Raw genomic sequence first — 21,693 nt, forward strand, 5'->3', positions numbered from 1 at the left:
TTTGCTTTATTTTCCTTGTTTTGGGAGAGGGGCCCACAAAAGTACTGCCGCATTTATTTTTAGAACAGGAAAAGAAGAAGCTATGTAAAAAAAGTCAAAGCAGCTGAAACTATTCTGGATGCAGTACAATCCTTTTTCTGTCTATGATATTCACAAATTATGTCATTCAAAGTTATCTCATTATGAACCTGACAGTTATTAAGATCTGCAGGAAAGGCCCTTCTGAGGGTAGTGTTACCCACAGAACCCGTTTGTCAGGGACACAGGACAGGGCTTTCTCCTGCATTACTCCCAAACTGCGGAATGTGCCCCCTGTGATTGGCTCCCATTCTCTTGACTTTCAGATAGATCGTGAAGACAAAACTCTTTCATTTTAGCCTTTTAGACTATATTTTAATGCTTTTAATGTCCTGAATTTCATCATTTTATTAATTTAAGTGATTGTGCACCACTCTGATGTCTATTTAGTAAAAAAAAGGTGGCATATAAATGGCAATAGGTGAATATCATCACGGTACTACAAAAGCACTACTTATTAACAACAACTTTTCATTCTTAACTGGTGTATGGAGAGTAAAATTCATTAAAAAAAAACTTACATGATTATGAAAGCAAATACGTGCATACCTCTTACCAGGTACAATGGAAAATTACTTCTGAAAGTAACACAATAGTCCTTCACTTACTGTTGCACTGGTCACACGCATAAATCCTCCCTTCCAAAGCTTCGGTTTCTGTGAATTTGGCTAACATTTCAGTCAGCATGCACTCCGTCTGATTAACAGGCACAATCCCTTTGTTGATGGAGTGATAGCGTTCAGGAAATTCCAGGGAAAGATCCCAGAAGGGTTCCACAGTATTGGATTTATAGTTACACGTTATACAGGTGACCTAACAAGAAAAGATTTACTCTTTTATTAAGACATTTCTGTCGATACATTCACATGAGTCATTGTGAAGCCAGTGCACAAGCTTAGCAGTCAGGACAGTATGGCATGTTCTGTGCACTGACTGACTCAAGTCTGTAAGAACATCTATAAGATAGAAACTATGATAGAAACTATGCTTTGAAATTCTCAGATAAGGACAGAAATGCACGTTCAAAAGAACTTATATCATGTGATTTTACTTCCTTTGTATAACTCTCTAACATAAGAATGAATTTAGTTATACTGAAATCTGTGGCAATTATTCATTCAACTCCGCTAAGATGAAGTCCTTAAGAGGCAAGAATGACTTTTTCAAATTCAAATTTTCACTGTAAAAGTTAAAAAAAAAATACCATTAAGCAATTTCGCCAACTTGATTTACTGAGAGATGTTCCTATCTACATCTCTGAATTTTCTTAATCACTATTAATGAGACACAGCATCTAGTATTTGTAGATTCAAGGGTTTATTAAACAGTACCAGCACTGTTGCTCACTGGGTAATCAGTTTGGTGTTTTTGGTTTTTTGGGTCAACTGCCTCACAAACTAGAATGGATATATTTTATTCAATGTGCAAGACCAAACTTATAAAAATAAGAGGTGCATTGCAGCGTAGCTCCAATTTATATACAACACCAAACTATGGTTTGGTATTACATGAGAAAGTCTTAGCTGACATGCCTCCACCACTCCAATTCCTTCCCTAACCTCCAGTGTTAAGGAAACCATGGTTTGCTGATCTGGAAGTAATTAAATGAACCAGAAAGTCAGGGAGGAAATCAGAGCTTTAAGGAGAGGGTAGAGTTTGCAAACCAGATCATCATGTAATGCTGGATCACCGCAATTTGCCATTACAGATGAACCAGCTCATAATATCCATTTTGGAGTGTTATACAGCTGTGAGATTCTGAAATAACGAACAGAGATGTATACGTTTGCAAAAAAGACAATCCAGACAGTCCTCTGGTGCTTAAAACATAAATCCTGCCTCATTTTGCGAGAAGATTCTGTTACTATCATAGTTTGCATAACACTAACTGAAAATATCTTACCAAAAAGAACTTGAATATATTAAAGATATGTAGATATTCCCAGCCATATTCAGAATAGTCAGTATAACTATGGAAAAAACGCTCATATCATATTGCTAGTAGCATGATCAGTTGAATGACAAAAGCAACTTTGGAGGGGTGAAATTCTGAATGAACAAATAGCAAGGAAAGAGTAAAGTAGTCTTCAATGTCCCCAACACACACACACACACACACACACACACACACACACACACACACACACACTTGTACACTCTCTTTCACACTTGCTCTCTCTTTCTCTTTCACATTCATACCCACACCCACCCACAGAATTTTTTGCTAAACCTCAAAGCCCTCTGGTATCTGCTTTGTTTGGAACAACAAAAACCATTGGGGGAGAAAGAGTCATGCATCTACATAGAGTTTGATTCTGGAAAAATATGCTGAAAATCCCTACTTTCCCCTAAGGAACAGGAACAAATCCCCCTTTTGCCAAGCACACCCATAAATATTTAGTTATTCCAAAATATTGCTACAGAATATCTCCCACCTTGATAAAAACAAGATTGGGTAACGTGCATACCTGACTGAGTAGCTGCCCATGAAAAATGGTGTTTACCACCTTCAGGACCTGCTTGGTGAGCTTCCTCTGTGAAAAAGGGATGAGGATCCTGCGTTTCGTTCCTTCAGATTCCAGCTCCTGCTGCACTTTGTCCAACAATTCACAGAGAAATTCCTGAGCATCTTGCTGGTCATAACCTCGAAACGCTGGAATCAAACTCCACACAGAATGCAGCATGGCAAAAGGAGAAACTGAAGCCCACTTCCCAGACCACATGACTCTGAAGAGCGTGTGCAGTTCATGACAGAGAGAGATGTGCTTTGAACTTGGCTCCTTAGGCTGTATTAGTTCTAAACTTTTGCTTATTGAGGACCCGCCATTTAAGCCAGCTGGCAGGCTCTGCCTGCCATACGAACCCAGCTGATCATTCCTCCCTGACTCGGTAGGAGCAGGCCCATTGACCAGCTTTCCAGACATTCTAGACTTTCCATTCACGGTCTTAGCTAAGAGTTCTTCAGTTTCACAAAGATCCAGCGTCAAGAAACATTCTCTAAACTTCTGGAGGTGACTTAATACTTGAAGGATAGAGTTCATGTAGCACGTATTTCCTAGATTCTTTAGTCCAGTCACACCAGGAGTCATGAGAGGCTTACGTCGGATGGAATAGAACTGCTTGAATTTGCTACTCTGCACTCGTCTTGAGGTAGGGGAACTTGCTTCCATATCTCTGAACTTCCGAGGAATCAGATTCTCTCTGCGAATGTGTGATAAAAGCCTGGCACTTTTTCTTGGAGGAGTATTTGCCAGCTCCTCCAACAATCTCCTCTTCATCTCTTGACGACGCTGCCTGGCCACCTCCTTTTTCCTCTCCAGTTCTTCCATTTGCTTTTTTTGTTCTAGCTTTCGCTGGCCTCTAGAACTCTTATCAAACCAGGTCCGCAGTGCTTTTGCTAGCAATGATTGCCGTCTGTACCAGAGAGCTGTAAGCATCTGAGGCCGTCCCTGAGGGGCCCTCTGATGGCTGTAAACATCCTCCCCCAAAGCCATTGACCGCAGCGTCCTACCACTTCTAGCAGATGGATCATGCTTCTGACTTTTAATTGCAGAAAGAGAACTTCTTAGTAATTTCAAGTCACCCTCGGGATTATCATTCAATACATAGTCTTCACAAAGGTAACAAAACACATAGAGATCATTTACTTCCATAGCCAAAGGATGCCGGGTCTCTTCAAAGTGTTTAAGTGCATGGTCCTCAATATATCTTCCACAGGCCACATGGGAGCATTTTAGGCAAGCCCAAATGGATTCCGTGGTGTTGCAGTCCATGCAGTGCCATTTCTGGGGATTCAGAATAGAATGGTCCTGGGCAAGTCGTAGCCGCCCAACATGTTTGCATCTATCCATGTCTTACATAAAGCTCCTCCGCTTTAACCTTGCAAAATAGGCAGAAAAGAACTTAAGTACCAGTTCTGTCAAAAATAGTAATAATACAGTAATACAGATATTCGAAGAAAAAAACACCCACCCAATTCAAGCATTTGTGCATGGAGTTTAATCACTGTATAAAAATGGGAAGCCGACTGGGGGAAGAGAGAACTGGATTGGATGAACTTTAGACACACATACTCTTGCTAATCTGCTCAGTACAAGCTTTCTTTTGGTGATAAAGGGTGATGGTGGAAGGAAGAAAGGAAATGTTAATAATTTGGCCTATCAGCATTGCATCTCTGCTGAGTACAACAAACAAAACACAGGAGTTGCAGATTTTTACATTTTGGGCATGGGTTGAGTCTAGCTTCCTCCCATCTTTCAAAGACAGGTGTATATGCCAGTGATTTAAACGCTGCATTCAGACAACACGATAGTCAATGATGGGGTAATAATCAACGCGACAGTTGTAGGGGATACTCCCCACACACCATGATAGTAATCAACTGTGGAGTGAATTACGATTAGTGTTGTGTTGACTATTAGTCCATGCTGAGTTGACTCACTCATCCTCCACCCTCTCTCCCCACTGAGTCCTCCCATTAGTATCCCATCAGTCATTGCTGCTGAAAATATATCCTGCCAGCTGGACTAGAACAGCAACCGTTGCTTTGCCTGCTCTTACCTTGTGACTCTGTGGCTGACAAAATAACCAATGGTAGCTGAGGAAATAACCAACAGCGCCCTCCACACAACACGAAAACCAATGCTGGTTCAAATAGCCAACTCTGCACAGTGTTGGTTATTTGGGACAAATAACTAATCATTGGTTAAAAAACTCCCACCTCGCAATACGATAAGCCATGGTGGGTAGACTATTTAAACCACCGTTGATTATTGCGTTATTGAACCCAGTCAAACACTGATTTGTCCCTCTCCCATGTTTCAGATGGGCTGTTTTTATTTTTCAAAGTTCTACATGTGCATACATTAACTGCTTAATTTTCTAATCAATATTTTAATTTTAGAAGATTTGCTAAACTAGACCAGATTATGGGATGATTGGTGCATTGTGACATGACAGGTACTACCCTATCAGTGCTGTGAAGAGCCAACTTCTGCTGTAAATTCACACAGCTGGTTTTCCCTGAGCTCAACCATGTGGGAAAGGTTTTTGACCAGAATGTGGAAAGTTCATTTCCAGAGCAGCTAAATCAATCAAATAATAATCTGATTTGGATGCAATGCTAAACTATGGTTTATTATTACATGCATGAAACTTAGAGTTGTGTGAATTCCCCTCCTCAAGCAACATTTGCAAGGAGATAGGATCCTTATTTTTTCTTTTTCAGTTAACTATGGTTTATTGTTATACCTAAACCTGGAACTGTGATAACTAAGGTTTAGGGAAACAAGCCAGCATCATAAATTACAGTTTGAAGTTGGCTACGAATGAGCCTTTGGGTATGCATGTATGCATGCATACAGCCACTTCATTCTCTCCTTGTGTGATCTGGAAACAAACCAAGAAGTTTTTCATTAATCATACTTTCTCATTTTGTTCAAACTGTTAAATCAGTATTACCAGCTTCAGAACAACCCAGGATATTAAACCTGTTTCAAACTGCAATTTATTATCCTGGCTTGGTCTAAAATTGGTAACCATAGTATATTCATAGTTTAACCATTTCATTCCTATGGGGCCACTGTGCTTACATGATTGATGTAGTGCTAGCATAAGCAATCTCTAGCACTCTGACAATAGTGTAAGCTTGTGTAATGAGTTTCCCCAGAAAATTGTGCCAGCTTACATAAGCTCAGCAGCCCTGTTGGATACTGCCCTATAGTTAATGGAAGACCATAGGTTTGCTAGGTTTTTCATGATCCAGAACCAATAAACCATTTATATTGGATCAGGAATGAGCCTTGTGCCAGTCCATTCACCCCTCCCTTCTCTCCTTGCGAGCCATGTTAAAACACAGTATGTTTTACAGTATGTTTCACAGTATGTTTCACAGTATCCTGTGAAATCTGAAACTGGGAAACTAAGATTAAAAAGTTGCTTGCAAAGTAGCCTATGAACCTGGATAGACTCCTGGATTTAGAGATCAGAGGCAGTGTGTTGTAGTGGTTCTTTTCCTTCTTTAGATAACTGCAGAAGGTGGTGATGGGAGACTTCTGCTCAACCTCATGGCATTTATGTTATAGAGTCCAATGAGGTTTCATGCTTTTTAACCTCTATTCTACATGAAGCCATCAGAATTGAGGCAGATGGTCATTTGAAAGTATGGGAACTGATTTCTCAAATTATCTCCTCAGTGACACTTGCCTGGTACCAACGTTGTTATCTTTTCAGCACTAGCTGGGGACCTTATAACTTTTCTCTAGGCTGATTATTTTATCACTGCCAATTTTTCTGCTCTTTTCTCCTTTTTAATTTTGTTAACATTTTTGTTAAGATGTTAACAATTTTTTATTGTGTAAGTCACCCCAATAATACTTACATTGAAGGATGGCAGACATAAATAATTAATGGGAAACATTTACTTATGGGGAAAGCTAATAGAACCAATAAATAAATATGTTATGCCCTAAAAAATTTTTTGGGGGGAAACAATCTATTTAATATCAATATTTGTTTGTAGCAGCCTTTTAAGAAGCACAGAATCTTTGTCAGTCTTATTTTTAAATAGTAAGTTGCTCTACTTTAATTTTCCATGATAGAAGTTATTGAGATATTACAAATAGCTACAACATTAATGGGAAAACGTTTTAAATGTCAGTTCCTTCCAAACTGAATTTGCCAGCATAAAGCTGCAATAATAAGATTGCTTAAGCACTTACTTACCTGTATATTTTAATATTTTTACCCAATTGTCAAGGGTGTTCAGAATTTTTTTTGTAGGATTTTGCGAAGTGATTTCTTATGCAGTTCAAATAAACAACTTGACTAAAATCATGGGAAGTAGTATCAGCAGGAAGACAACTATGCATTTAAGTCTTCAGTAATAATGGGAATAAAAAGAAAATGGCTGTAATGAAAGGAGCCCCACATACAGTTGCTGACAAGACAAGAGTTCTGTTGCTCAGGCTGAATTGTAGCATGTACGTATATATGTGGCAGGGAGAAAAATTATGGGCCAGACAAAAAACAATTTTTTAAAAAAAGACAATACTCACCGATTCATATTAAAATATTCTCGCAACTCAATGATCAGAGGCTGGAACATCCCCATTTCAGGCAATAGGAGCTTTAACTGTTCTTCAGGAATTTAATCACAATGTAGATCTTCATCAGAAAATGGCAATGCAACATAAAAACCCTAGAGAGAGAATGTCCCTGTGAAATACACATAAACAAGGCCCAAGCTGTGGAGTTTTAGAACATGAATCATTCCTGCAATGGAAGAGCTATTGCGGAGAATATATTTTTAATGATGGACAACTAACTAGGAACCACAGCAGTGTCATATCTACTGATGAAGAGATGTCACATGAAAAAGGCACTCTGGATTTTCCATTATTCCAGAGCTCCTGCTTTATAATAGTCTGCTAATCATATATAGTGGATTCATTCTATGAATTCTAATGAACTACCTAACATATTGCAAAGCTAAATCTAAGGAAACAAACCCAGCAAAAAACCCACAAAATACACTTTGGATTACTTTGATTTGGGATGACAGAGAAAATGGCTTTTGTGGAACAATTCTGCCATGAATTCAACTTTGGTTCCTATAGGATTTTTGGAACATTTTTGTGATTTTTTAAAGCAATTATAATATAGGTTACCAAAAAGAAGAAGATGAAGAAGAAATTAAATAGGAGTTGCAGGGGAGGGGGAGGTGACTTTACGAAGAACAGTTTACAAGGAATAAATAACTTGCCTCAAAGCAATAAAAACTATCCATATTAACAACACCAGCAGAATGCATAGGTTCATCATTTCTGTGCAAAACACATTGTTACAGATGTGCTTGATGCTGCTTGCTGATGAAAAGAACTCCACAAACATCACCAAAAACATCTGTGAGTGCATACTAAATCATTCCTCACATTGTTCTCTGCTCACAACTAGTGCAGGGTAGCTTTTCCTGGAGGATCCTTTTGTCCTAGAAGCAATCCAATTTATTCTCTGACATCTAGCCCCATGGGGAATCTCTCTATTTGCATGTCTTTGGCCTCCCACTAAGCAGATTTCAATAGGTATGATGTTGCTGAGATGGGGCTGGCCAGGGGTGCCAGCCATGAGAACTTTCCATGAATTTTAGCAAAGAACAAAGGAGTCACATGGGATCTTGAGGAGGGGGGGGGAGGAGAGGGAGAAGGAAAACCAATAAGAAACTCCCCAGAAAGATTATCTGGGAGAGGAGAAGTGTCTTGTTCCTTCATGAGAGCAACTGGTACAACAGAAAATTAAGCCATATAAGAAGTCAAGATAAACAGACCTAGATATGTGGTAAGAACCTTCTGAGAACTAGGAATATGCCATGAACCCAAATTACAATCCATAAACCCCATAGTCATCAACCGAAAAAAATCTAAGTACACTTCTTATATACCTCCCTTCATTCATCCCACTCCTGCACCTTGCTGTTCTCCCCACTGTTAACATTTAGATTGCAAACTCCTCAGAACAGGAGCCAGGCTTCTTGCTTGCATTTCTTTTTATTTCTTTTCTTTTGCTTACATTCCTATGTAAAGTGCCATATATAAATAACCCCAGAGATTAAAGGAGAGCAAGGCCAGATATTAAGCAAAGCAATTAAAAAAAATCGTAAGATTCCGGAACAAAATAAATTCTATTGGATCAGAAGCATCCTGTAAACTAACTTTAAGACACCAACAAGCATGTAGGTGTGAGTATACATGGAGCTTCAAGAGCTTTTATCAAGTTCATTTTCCAAAAGGTTCATAAATGTACAGAGGTTTACATAATAGTGAAGCACACACACACACACACCCCACAGACTGCAGAATGGCTCCTTTTAGCTTCTCAAATACTCTATCAGTTAGATGTGAGAGGATGACTTGCCTTGGGTCATCTGAGGACATTTATAGCTGAGCAGGGATTTGAACCATCTAAACCTGCACTAAACAGGATCACATTGTAGCAATGGCTATCATGGTCATTACAAATAGTGTTGGGAAGGGATCTGCACAAATTTGCTGAAAAGATGAAACAGATAACTCCAGAGAGATCAGCACCTGAGTCCTCAACAAAAGTTCTCATCACCCGATTTATTTAGGCTGCAATCCTATGCATGTTTAGACAGAAGAGCCCTACAATGGCCAGCATGCCCCATCAGCTTGCTGGCTGAGGCATTCTGGGAGTTGTAGAGACGCTTTCTGTCTAAGCATGCATAGGATTGTACCCTTATTTATTTAATGCATTTCTTAGCTACATTTCAATACTGCAGTCTTCCCAAGCAGTTTAGAGTATAGATTTGACTTGTCTTGATACCTTAAACCAAATCAAACACATAGAAGTGTGTAGTGCATTATCTTTTTACTCATTAACAGAACATGCCCAAAGAAAATCAAAAGCTGGCTCTGCATATAGGTCACACAAGGAATAGCAGCTCTATGCTCTTCCTACATATTAGAAGCCTCTAACAGTCCCCAGAACAATAACACAGCATTATTTCCCCACTCCACCCCAAGGTATTCAACTGAGAAATATATAATATATTCAAAGAATTATTATCTAATTAACTGGTACTATTTTACAGAACAAACCTGACCCTAGGTATAAATGTCCATCTCTACAAATACTGTTAGACTGCTGAAGCTCTTTCCATGACTGTTCTGCTAGTACAGTTTTGAAGCAACACGTGGTTATTCCTTTCATTTCTATGTTCTTGTTTCACATGCATCATCCCTCTACTTCAGTGACTGCTTCACACATTAGCCAAGGGCAAACCTATGTTTGCCACCCACCGTGCTGCATATGTAGTCAGAGATGCAGTTAATACTTTCAACTCTCAGCAAGTTTAAGGCTCAGCTTTGTTCAGTAAAATAATCAGCACTTGAATTATAGAGGCCCCACCCGCTTAGCTACAGAGAGGCCATGATTTCATTTGCCCCCAACTCCCACCTCTATCCCTACATGCCCCCCTTGCCCAGATCTCTCCACCATGTCTCTCTGTGGCTATTTGCTTGGTTGAAGAGGGCAGTCTGGTCTCCAGATTTACATACATTTGCTTTGTTTACTCAGGCTGTCTAACCAGATCCACCCATGTGATGTCCCCAGGCAGGATCTATCTGGCTGGCTGCCCGCCCCTCTTCCCACATGTATTTGGTTTGGTCAGATAATCCCTTCTGTCAGAGTCTCCTGCCACACTTCAGGGGTCCCAGCTGCTTTATTTACACTGACTGAATGGAACCAAGTGGAACAGTCTCGCTAAATGCTTTAAAACCTGCCTTGTTATTTATCTGGGGCAATGGCAGGATTCAGAAGATCCCTGCTTCCAAGGTGAAGACACTCTTGAACTCCAGTAATTGAAAGAGGTGGGGAGGAAGGGGTTCAACTGCTTCGAGCTGAAGTCCCTAACACAGTGCTTGAACTACAGGGAGGCCAGAGGTGGGAGGCTCCCCCCATATCTTTTAGAAAGTTAAAAGGATTCATAATTTTGTTATGAATCCCCCATAATTTGAGCACTGAAAGGCATGCAAGCCTATTCCTTGCTGTGTTTCCAAGCCCTCCCACGGAAGTGTGATACAATAAAGAGGTCTGCCAAGTAATTCACAAAGTTTTATTCAGCAAATAAACATCTCTCTGCACCTCAAGAGAGTTTAAACCCTAGGAACTTTCCTCTGGGCTAACACTTGGCTAAACTAAGGAAGACAATTGTCCTTTCAACAAAAGGGAAAGCCTTTTCCCTAAGCTCTCTTTAACTTCAAGGAGGATTCCTCTGAAGAAGCCTTTGGTGAGTCAATCGCCTCTCACCTTCTTTTAGTTCTAGCCGCTTCAGTCTGCGGTGGACTCTAGGATCAGCCCCCTCTGAAGATTGCTGATTTCCCACAGACTGTCAGTTGTTAAAGTTTTCACTGATAAGATCCAGCAAAGGTTCATCCCCAGCTGGTGAAGAGCCTAGGAGAATCAACTCCCCCACTTCCTGTGTAGGCTGGAACGTTTTTGGCCCTGTCTTTTCTGCTTCAGAATCTTATTCCAATTGATAGCCTGAAACACCTCCCCCCCACCCTAAGGGGAACAGTCCTGATCATGACACTCCCCAAGACATCCAAACTTCAACAGTGACCAATGCAATGTGAACTGACCCAGTCTTTATTTTCAGAATCTATGTTCTCTGGAATAGTTCACATCTAAAAGTTCAGTATCTTGATTTTAAAATTTTCACTTGATCAGCACAATTGTTGATAATTAAGAAGGCAAACACTGCTGGTTTCTTAGCACTGTTCTTCAAAAGAGTTTGAAGAGCCATGAAAAGCAACCAGTTGCAATTATAATGTGTGGACTAAGTGTTGCGTGGACTAAGAATGAAGCTAAGGTACTTCATTCAGATATGGGACACTGAAAAAGTTAAGCCAAGAGCCAAGTGTTACAGAAAGGCAACAGCAAAACATGCCAAGTAAACAAGAGAGCTAGGGCAGAGGACTCGAAGCAGTGCTCTAACAGAAAACAAAAATACCTATATTATGATGCCAGAGGACTAAAAGATAGGTTCTAAATGTTTTTTAAAGCCCTCAACAACTGAAAGGCAGGAATAATGAGACTCTGATTCTCATAGTCTTGTAACAGCTCTGACAATACTTAGCCCTGGAGAATGACACACTATAGTACCAAAGTTGAATTATACAACACTGTAATATTGGCAAAGCTGTCAACATACCACTATGAATACAGCAAAATATAAATTCTGGGTCAGACTTACCCAGTCAGTGGATAGCACCGGAGACACATTTCTGTGAGCATGTCCTACACAGCTGGGAGTAATATTTAAATAACCCTCACTCAGAGTTGTTGAAAGGACAAGAGTTCTGATTAATTTTACAGAAAAATGACTTAATGCTCACAAAAAGCAATGACAAGATCAATTACCATGGTTGGCCAACGCTAAACAAATGTATATTGATTCCCATGTTCTTGGTTTTATTCTTGATACTTGTGCCAATCTACATACTTCTGAAATACTTTGTTTTGATATTATATTATTGTTTATAAAGCAATAAAGAGTCTTATCACACGTTAAAGACTAATTTATTATGGCACGAGTGTTTAGACTACACTTCACTTCAGACACATGAGGACACAGAAAGAAGAAGAAGAAACTAAACTGAGGTCTGAGGGAGATGAAATGTTAAAAAAATACAGACTGACAATTATGTCAAAGCTTAAATATCTGTAAAATAAGTGCAGAGACCATTCACAAAACAGTGTTGATGCTAACTCAATCATCTTAGCACTGCAATCACACTTAGGGGGAGAAAACCTGTTATCTCACTTCAAGCCACAGGAGATAGAATTGAACTTCCTGATCAGGGATGAAGTTCCACTCTGGAGCCTACCTTTGGCATTTCTTTGTTTAAGAATGGCCACTAAGGTCAGCCCTGGAGGCTGAAGTGTTCCCCATTGGTTTCTGAGATCAGATGTGTGCCCAGTTCTTCTTTTCCATAAAGACAGAGCTGTTTATCTTATGCAGAATGCAGCAGGGCAGATGACTGCATATATAGTAATAAAAGATGTTAGTCTTTAAGGTGCAGTAAAACTCTGTTGTTTTTGCTGCAACAGACTAACACATGTGCCTTGCTGGAAATTATTATCATCTGTGTGTTTTCATAAGGATATAGTATCCAATCTACCTTGTATTATTTGTGGGTTTTTATCAATATATTATCCAATCATTGTAATAGCTTCAGCACAGAACAAATCAACATTTACTTAATTAAACAAGATAAGCAAGGGCAGATCAAGTGTGTCCCAATTGGAATCAGCATCTTGCTGTGTAGGAAAGAAGCATATGGTTGGTTCTGTTTTAGGAAGAAGAAAGTACACCAATTATGTGGGACTTGTTCAGAGAGTGGCCCCCACATGGCTAGGTTAACATTCAATGCCCCCCTAGCTAGTGCATGATATTATGGATGGCGATACAGAATGAAATGGGCTTCCTCACCTTCCACTTTGCAGTACTTCCATAGCAAGAATACATCTACTGAGCTATTAATGCATTGTATCCCACCTTTCCTCCAAAATGCTCAGGGTAGCATACATGGGAGTTATTCTATTTTATCCCCATAAATCGGTTAGGCCAAGAAAGACTGAGCATGCAGAGATTTACAGATTCAAATTCAACACTCTACCCTACCTCTGTAAGGGCCTTGCTAGACCTACCTTTGAATCCGGCCTTCAGGCGCAGCGAGCCCATGCTACAATTAGCATGGGCCGTCGCGCCTATCCAGACGTCAGACGCGACGGGGAAAAGAAAGCCCCATCGCATCGCCCATTTTTTAAAAACCTTAAAGGGGGCATGTGCGCAGGAGCGCACCAACGAAAAAGTAAGTGTTTTTTTTAAAAAAAATAAAGGTTTCCCTGCTCCCCCCTGCCCCCGATTTCCCCCCACAATGTCTGATGCCCCCCGCTTGCCAGTCTGCCCCCCCTGCTCGCCCTCCTCACCCGCTTGCTTGCCTGCTTGCTCACCCACTTGCTCGCCAGGTCCGATGCCCCCTCCGCCCCCCCCCCCCGGCCATGATCTCTCCCCCCCCCGGCTCCACTCTTCCCCCCTCCATTTCTCCTGCTAGGTCCGCTCTTTCCCCCGTGGCCCCCATCACTCCCCTCCCACAATTCCCTCGCCCCTGGCCCAATGGAGCTCTGTGCCCAGTGCACAGCTTCTCCCAGCTACTCATGAGTAAGCGAGCAGCCGGGAAAAGCCACAGTAGCTGCTAGACTTTCCGCAGCCCCGTTCTCAGCCCGGGGCTGCGGAAAAACCAGCCCAAAAGTGGTGCCAGTTAACCTGGGCCAAGGGAGGGTTTAGCCCAGCCTGACCCCAGGATCCCCTGTGCGTCATCTGCATAAAATCAACACACTTTTAAATGTTCCTCTTTTACAATTAAATGCCTTTTAAAGAAGAAGCCCTGAAATAAATTTATATATTTATATTTGCTGAATATCCTTGCTATATGTGATTACTCTTTTAGCATAGTATCCTGACAAGTTTTATTTTACTATAAAACAGTTAAAAGTATTATTTTTTTCACCCTCAATGTCAATACTATTAGCAGCAGCAAGGGACTGGGATACCCACCGCACCCAACATTTGGACACCGGACCTCACACATGAATAGAAACCATCAGTTATAGAGTCCAATGGACACTGAACTTAATATCTGTATAGGTTCTATATGAAATATTGGGCAGGGCTGTTTCTCAAAATCACAATCTCCCAAAGTGCTTAGGATTTGAACATCTACCTAGTGCTAAAATTATTAACAACAACCTCCTGAAACTAAATCTCAACTTTTCTATTACGGGCTGAAATCAAGATTGATATTAATTTAGCTCAGTATTTCTCAGTCCTTTTGAACTTTGACTAGTGTAGTCAGATTAGTATGTTTTCCCCTTAATATTGCCACCATGCACAGAGAGGTGTGAATGTGAGGCATTACTAAGCTGCCACTGCAGATCATCAGCAGCGAACGTGTGTGTGGGGTGTGTGTGTGTGTTATGTCCTTCCTGAAGGGACACACAATTTGGCAGATGAGGTAGGGGATAACTCTCAGTACAGTAACTCTCAGTGCCCCCTGCATCATTTGCCACCCAGTTTGCACAAGTGCAGATGAGGAAATAACCCTACTGTGTGGGGGATTAGCATAATTACCCTCAATAGCATGGCCTGCTGTGTCATGTGAACTCAGCCAGGATGGCTTGTTGCTATGGTTAACAAGCTACCCCAGAACCCTACAACAGCCCATTGGTTTTGAGTGGCTTCTTAACCACTGCAACAAGCCACCCTGGCCGGGTTTGCACAACACACTGCACTGCCAAGGGTAATTATGCTAATCCCTCCTGGCATGTGCAGGGTGGTTAAAACTAGGGAAGACATGAACCCATCCCCCACCTCCGTGCTGCTGTTCAGCAATAGCAGCTGACTTCTGTCTCCTACCCATTGGGCAGATTTGCATAACCACCAAGGAAAAATAAGCCCCGGTGGTGGCTTATTTTTCCTCCCCTTGTGCTGGTCATGAGCTACCTTATTAGCATAATTACCCTCACTGTGTGGGTTGTCATGATGCCCAAACCCAGTGAGAGTGGGTGGCTGGGGTGGTTTACAAACCACCTTGAAACCCTAGAACAAGCTATGGGTTTTAGGGTTGTTTGTAAACCACTGTAGCTACCAATCAGATATCTATGGGAAGACTACAAGGAGGACATGACAGCAACAGCACGCTCTCGCTCATGTCCCCCAGCAACCGGTATTCTAAACTATGCTGCCTCTGAATGTGGTAATATACAGCCATCGTAACTAGTTGCCACTGATAGCCTTATCCTCTGTGAATTTATTTCTCTGCCCACCCCCTCCTGCCTCCTAAAACCTCCCTCTATCATAATCCTAGAAACTGGGGTCATGCAATGAAGCTGAAAGGTGGGAGATTCCGGATAGACAAAAGGAAGTACTTCTTGACACAGCACAGAATTAAACGATGGAATTTGCTAGCACAAGATGTAGTGATGGTCACCAAGTTGGACAACTTTAAAAGGGAATTAGACATATTCATGGAGAATAAGATTATCAATGTCTACTAGTCAGGATGGTTGTATATTACCTCCGCATATCTCCCTATTCCTAAATTTTCTCCCTACCCACTTTTTCCACACCTTGTATAATTTTAATACATTTCTATGTCTCTCATTACTTGCCTTTTTTCTAAACTAAAAAGCCCCAAACATTGTAACGTCTCCTCGTAGGGGCTTTGTTCCAATCGCTTCATCATTTTGATTGTTCTTTTCTGCACCTTCTCCAACTCTACAATATCATTTTTGAGGTACAGTGACTAGAATTCTAACCAGTATTCCAAGAGTGATCACACCATAATTTGTTTAAAGGCATTATGATACTGAAAGTTTTGTTTTCTACTAGTTTCCTAGTTATCCTTAACGTGAAATTTGCACTTCAAAACAAGCAAACCAGCAGCTACACATTGGGTTCAGTGTTTCACTGAGCTATCTACTACAACACTAAGATCTCATTCCTGGTCAATGATCATCATCTCAGGCCCCATCAGTAATTATGTGAAGCAAGGAATTATTTATTTATTTTTGCTCCAACGTGCATCACTTTACATTTGCCTATACTGAACCTCATTTGCCATTTTAATGCTCACCCCCCAGTTTGGAGAGAAAAAGTTTGGAGCCCTTTTTGTTTTAGTCACCCTAAATAATTTGGTGTTATCACCAGCCTCACTGTTCACCTCTACCTCTTAACTATTTATGAACAAGTTAAAAAAACACTGGTCCCAATACAGATCATTGGGGGAAACTCACGGTTTACATCCCTCCATTGAGAGAACTGTCAATTTACCACTTTCTGTTCTTTAACCAGTTACTAATCTATAAGACAACAAAGTGTCTTGTGGCACCTGAAAGACTAACAATTTATTCTGTAATTTGTTTGCCTTTAAGGTGCCACAAGACTCTTTGTTATTTTTGCTGCAACAGTCTAACAGTGTCTCCTCTGCAAATCAATCCAAAATAGGGTACTGATCCATAAGAGGATCTGACTGCTAAGTTTACTCAAGAGTCTTTGGTGAGGGCCCACCACATAGTTCTGAGAAGTAATGTTTGCTTTAGTTGTAAATATCAGCTAAGTTAGACAGGTAGAGGGGGGGGGGGTAAATTTAAGATGGCAAATCCATAAAAACGTAAGGTAATGATTTCCACATATTCATTAATCAACTTATTTCACATTTATATGCACACTTATAAAACAAAGGTGTTATTAAACAAGTTAACTGCCACTACTGACCCACATATCAAAACAGTTTCCTGTAAAATCATAGCTGCCACATAACTCAATAAATCTTAAAGCATTCCCCATAGGTTTTGGATTTGACCAGTCTCTAAACCTAAAAACAACAACCAGCAAGCAAAAAAACCTTGGCAACTAACCAGTCAAACAGTGTCAAATCACAGGCAAGTATTTAAAATATTTTAGAACAATAACAAATACAGACAGGATTATGCCAACTGCAGAAACAACTGTATCATAGAAGACTCCAGTTTTCAGGACACTATGTAATTTTTCTAAGCTTTTTTTAAAAAACACAGAAAATCTGGCACAGGAGGGCATTTTAACCCTCTACCATCCTGTGGCTTTTCTCTTTAAAATCTTCTCCTGACAGCTTTTTCTCTCACGAAAAAAGGTATAGGTATCTGTACCTTTCCCTCCAGTGAAACCGGGGGTGGGGTGGGGGCAGCTGAGAGACGCTATTTATAGCAGAAAACCATCAAAAGAAAGAGGGTTAACATACTCCTCCCCTCCTGTGCTTAGTTCCAGAAAGCTTGAAGTAAAATTACATACGTCAGTGACCTTGTTCAGATGACATGCTAAGCCATGGTGGTTAAGCATTTTGAGCTAAACGTTATGGCTTTGTGTGTCGTATGAACCATGACTTAGCATGTCATGTGAACCATTCCTAACTATGGTGGCTACAATACCACAGTTTAAACATGCTCACTAACCATTTGCTGCAAAAGAGTTAGCTGTCTAACCATGGCTTAGCATGTCATCTGAACAAGCCCATTATCATGTGTGGTTTGGCCTTCAGAAACTTTACAGAGCACTATGCCAAATCACATGCATCCCCCCATCCCCCTGCACCTTCTGATACCAAGGTCTGAGTGTCTGAACATTCTCTAATGGGAAAGACTTCTTCTTTTTTTTTTAAAGAAGAATATGAGCAAGTGCTTCTAATCATGTTCAGAATACATTTCTATGGGACAGGAGCTGGGCCACGTGGCCTAATGAAGGAACAAGAAGGCAGAAGCTCTCTGGAAAGGTAATCTGATGCCACTGAGTTGAGCAGATGATACCATAATGCAACAGGAAAAGGAAAGGTGCCATTTACAAAGGGGAGTTCTTGACTATATGGAATATTTGATCAGCCAATTGGGCAGAACACCAAAGCAACATAATAGCCTAGATGTCTGAATGCTGTTCTAAATTCATCATACTAACAAAGTGGCTTGTGGGAAAGTAGAAAAGAGAGATTTAGGCAAACTTCTGCATTATATCTATTACTGTAAGTAGGAGTACCCCTTCCTATTGCCACATACTATTTTAAGTACATCCCTACGAGAAAGGGGGCTAGCAGATTCACAACCATTATACTTACTGTAAGACCAACTTGCCTATTAGCATGGGGACAAATAGATTAAGTCTGAGTTGTTTAGAGAGTGGGTATCGTATCTAAGTAAAACTGCTCACACTAATCCCTCAGAACAGCACAGACTATTTATAAATCAGTGAATATGAACCTTACAAAATACAAATAAACGCTGCAAATCTTATCTTGTTATCATTCAGGCAGAATTATACTTGCTGCACTACATTATATTTAATACATTTAAGCAACAGAAACACTGACAAACTTTAATTTTGTGGAATTTGATGGCTTTGTGCTTGCTCTTTAATGTTAAGGGTTTGGGGTTTTTTTGGGAATATTTTAATATTAATGTTGTTCACATCACAATCAGAGCCCTAACTGATAAGCAAGATTTCGATAGTCAAGACTCCTTAAATCTTCAAGATACTATTTCAATGCACAAACAAATGTGCCAGGTAACCATATTTCATTTAAATGCTTTACGTAAATGTTACGTAACTGTGATCAGCACCAATGACATATCAAAGAAGAATAACATACATTGCTCATGCACTTGATTAGAAACAAACATCAGCATGGATAGAGTAAAAATATATCCATCTTTTTTATTTTTAATGCAGGTGCTATTTCAGTTACAATTTTACAAAGCAGAAGACTGAGGAAGGTGAAGACTACATGACTTGTGTGGACTTTAAGTTAGTCATAGGGTCAAGATTAATGATCCTAGTGGCCAGTGTTTTTACACCATTTCAAGTCATTTAGAAATCATTTGCTTTTATGTGAGAAAAATAAGATTTAAGACCATTCAAGCAATAAGGTCAATATTAAGGGGTTGCTTTCATGTTCCTTATGTGCACTTTGTATAGGTGTATTTTCTAATCTGCAACAGAAGCATTACATCATATTCACTTCAATCACCACATTAAAGAATTCTCTGGCACTTAAGACCCACAGGGCTAAAATAAAAAGCTTCTCCCTTTCCCCATCCTATCTACAGCAGAAATGTCTAATCATCATGAGGAGGTGAAGGAAACAAGTGGACATTTCTACTTTTAAAGATATTCTAATGGCTTCTTCAGGATCTCAGCTTATGACAAATTCTTTCAATTGTACCTATGGAATGCTACAATGCTCTTACATACTTCCCCCTCCTCCCATGTAGCCAGGAGAATGACTTTAGTTTGCCATGTCATTTAGGGTGATACATTTCTGTTAACACTTGCAATGATCACCAGTCAACTTCAAACCATGTTTTCTGAATCAGGCTTGTTGAAAATAACTATAGTTTATTTATTTATATTTTTTTTATTTATTACATTTATATAGGGTGACCATATGGAAAGGAGGACAGGGCTCCTGTATCTTCACAACTGCATAAAAAAGGGAATTTCAGCAGTGGCCATTTGTATGCATGCAGCACCGGGTGAAATTCCCTCTTCATCACAACTGTTAAAGGGCAACAGTTAAATCACAGAGTGACCAGATACAAGAGGGCAGGGCTCCTGCAGCTTTAACTGTTATTATTTTTATTTATTTATTTATTTATTTATATAGCACCATCAGTGTACATGGTGCTGTACAGAGTAAAACAATAAAATAGCAAAACCCTGCCGCATAGGCTTACATTCTAATAGAATCATAATAAAACAATAAGAAGGGGAAGAGAATGCACCAAACAGGCACAGGGTAGAGTATAACAGTATAAAAGTAAGATCAAAATCAAGTTCTAAAAGCTTTAGAAAAAAGAAAAGTTTTTAGCTGAGCTTTAAAAACTGCGATTGAACTTGTAGTTCACAAATGTTCTGGAAAAGCGTTCCAGGCATAAGGGGCAGTGGAAGAAAATGGACGAAGCCGAGCAAGGGAAGTAGAGACCCTTGGGCAGGTGAGAAACATGGCATCTGTTGTGATGAAGAGTGTATTTCACCAAGTGCTAAAGGACACCTGCTGAATTTTTCTTTTATATTCAACTGTTAAAGATACAGGAGCCCTGTCCTCCTTTTCATATGGTCACCCTAATTTATATCCCACCTTTTTTCCTCCAAGGAACCCAAGGTGACGTACATAATTGTCCTCTTCTCCATTTTATCCTCACAACAACAACCCTGTGAGGTAGGCTGGGCTGAGAGTGTGTGACTCGCCCAAAGTCACCCAGTGAGCTTTCATCGCCAAGTGGGGACTAGAACCCAGATTTCCCAACTCTCAGTCCAACACTCTAGCCACTATACCACACTGGTTCTGTGTTATCCACAATTCTAGGAGCATTTCTTCACCAGTGATTTATTGTACACTCATGATTGGCCACTCCCAAAAGTTCGCGGGTCCTTTACATGACATCATCAACCTGCAGGATGTCTCCCACACTTTCCTCCCTTTAATCTCGCTTTCAAAAAGAGTGGAGATGAAGCGACAAAGAACGTTAATGCGATATATTAGCAGCGCCGTCTAGTGGCTATTTAATGAAACATATAGAATTTACCAAGAGAGGAAGTCTTTGATTCAAAGCCTGTGTCTTCCCATGTAAAGAAGGCAATCTATCCTACAAAGAATCAAGAAGCAGAAACCCAGTTAAACTGTGGGATACAAAGTCTGGTGCAGTGAAGCCGTGGCTCTGGACAACATGGCAGACAGCAATTAACTAAATGTATAAGCGAAAGCTGGCAAAGTCCTCTTCCCAATCATGTGGAAAGAGGGAGCACATGAGTCCAAGGCTCGCTGCAGCTCATACACATTTGCTGAACCATACTTTATTGTGATTTGTACAAGGTATTTTTCTTTTTCAATGCTTCTCAGCTATTTTTGGATTAGAGGTGGAACATGCAATATATTGTTACAGCGTGGGTGCTCCTGTTCAGGGTTCTTTCAGCCAGACAGACAGCCATGTCCTTTTCCAGGATACTCTATTTCATTCCTCCTCCTGGTTTTCATTCCACCACTACCATATCCTGCAATAGTCAGTCAGCATTCTGTGGCCAGATTCTTAGTCCTCATTGGGCTCTTTAGGGGTGCACACTTGGGGTGTTTTTCCTAACTTTTTTGATACTTTTGTAAACCCCGGGGAATCCCCGCAAGGCTGCAGTCATCCACCCATTGCCGCAGCTTTGCTTGCCCCCTACCATTCCCCCTTCCAATTGGGAGGGCAAGCAGCATGCTGAGGGAATACCCGCAGGAATCTTTGATCGCTGATCCAAGATAAGAGCAGAGATTCCTCTCCTTGCTATCTTAAAGAGGATAGATATTCAGAGAGGAGCCTTGCCTGAGGCCTTGCAGCCTGGATAGGCCAGTGTTTCCCCATCCCTACTTTAAACCTTATGGCATGAACCCAAACCCAGAAAGCCTGTCACTTTAACAATGCAATCCTATGCATGTGTTTCCTCACAAGTAAATCACACTGTATTCAATG

At 40.5% G+C, this 21,693-nt stretch overlaps 1 protein-coding gene across 1 annotated transcript in view; it reads right to left on the reverse strand.

The window, feature by feature from the left end:
• The window catches only part of USP49 (ubiquitin specific peptidase 49), a 52,372-nt gene that overhangs the window by 9,000 nt on the left and 21,679 nt on the right, over positions 1-21,693 (reverse strand). Inside the window, exons 2-4 of the mRNA XM_063141762.1 lie at positions 7,134-7,276; positions 2,547-3,957; positions 687-891 (exon numbers count right to left, since the gene is read on the reverse strand). Of these exons, the coding sequence (XP_062997832.1) occupies positions 687-891; positions 2,547-3,929 (1,588 nt within the window). The 5' untranslated portion in view covers positions 3,930-3,957; positions 7,134-7,276. The remainder of the gene's footprint in view (positions 1-686; positions 892-2,546; positions 3,958-7,133; positions 7,277-21,693) is intronic.

Source organism: Elgaria multicarinata, chromosome 1 (assembly GCF_023053635.1).
Source record: "Elgaria multicarinata webbii isolate HBS135686 ecotype San Diego chromosome 1, rElgMul1.1.pri, whole genome shotgun sequence".
Classification (NCBI taxonomy): Eukaryota; Metazoa; Chordata; class Lepidosauria; order Squamata; family Anguidae; genus Elgaria; species Elgaria multicarinata.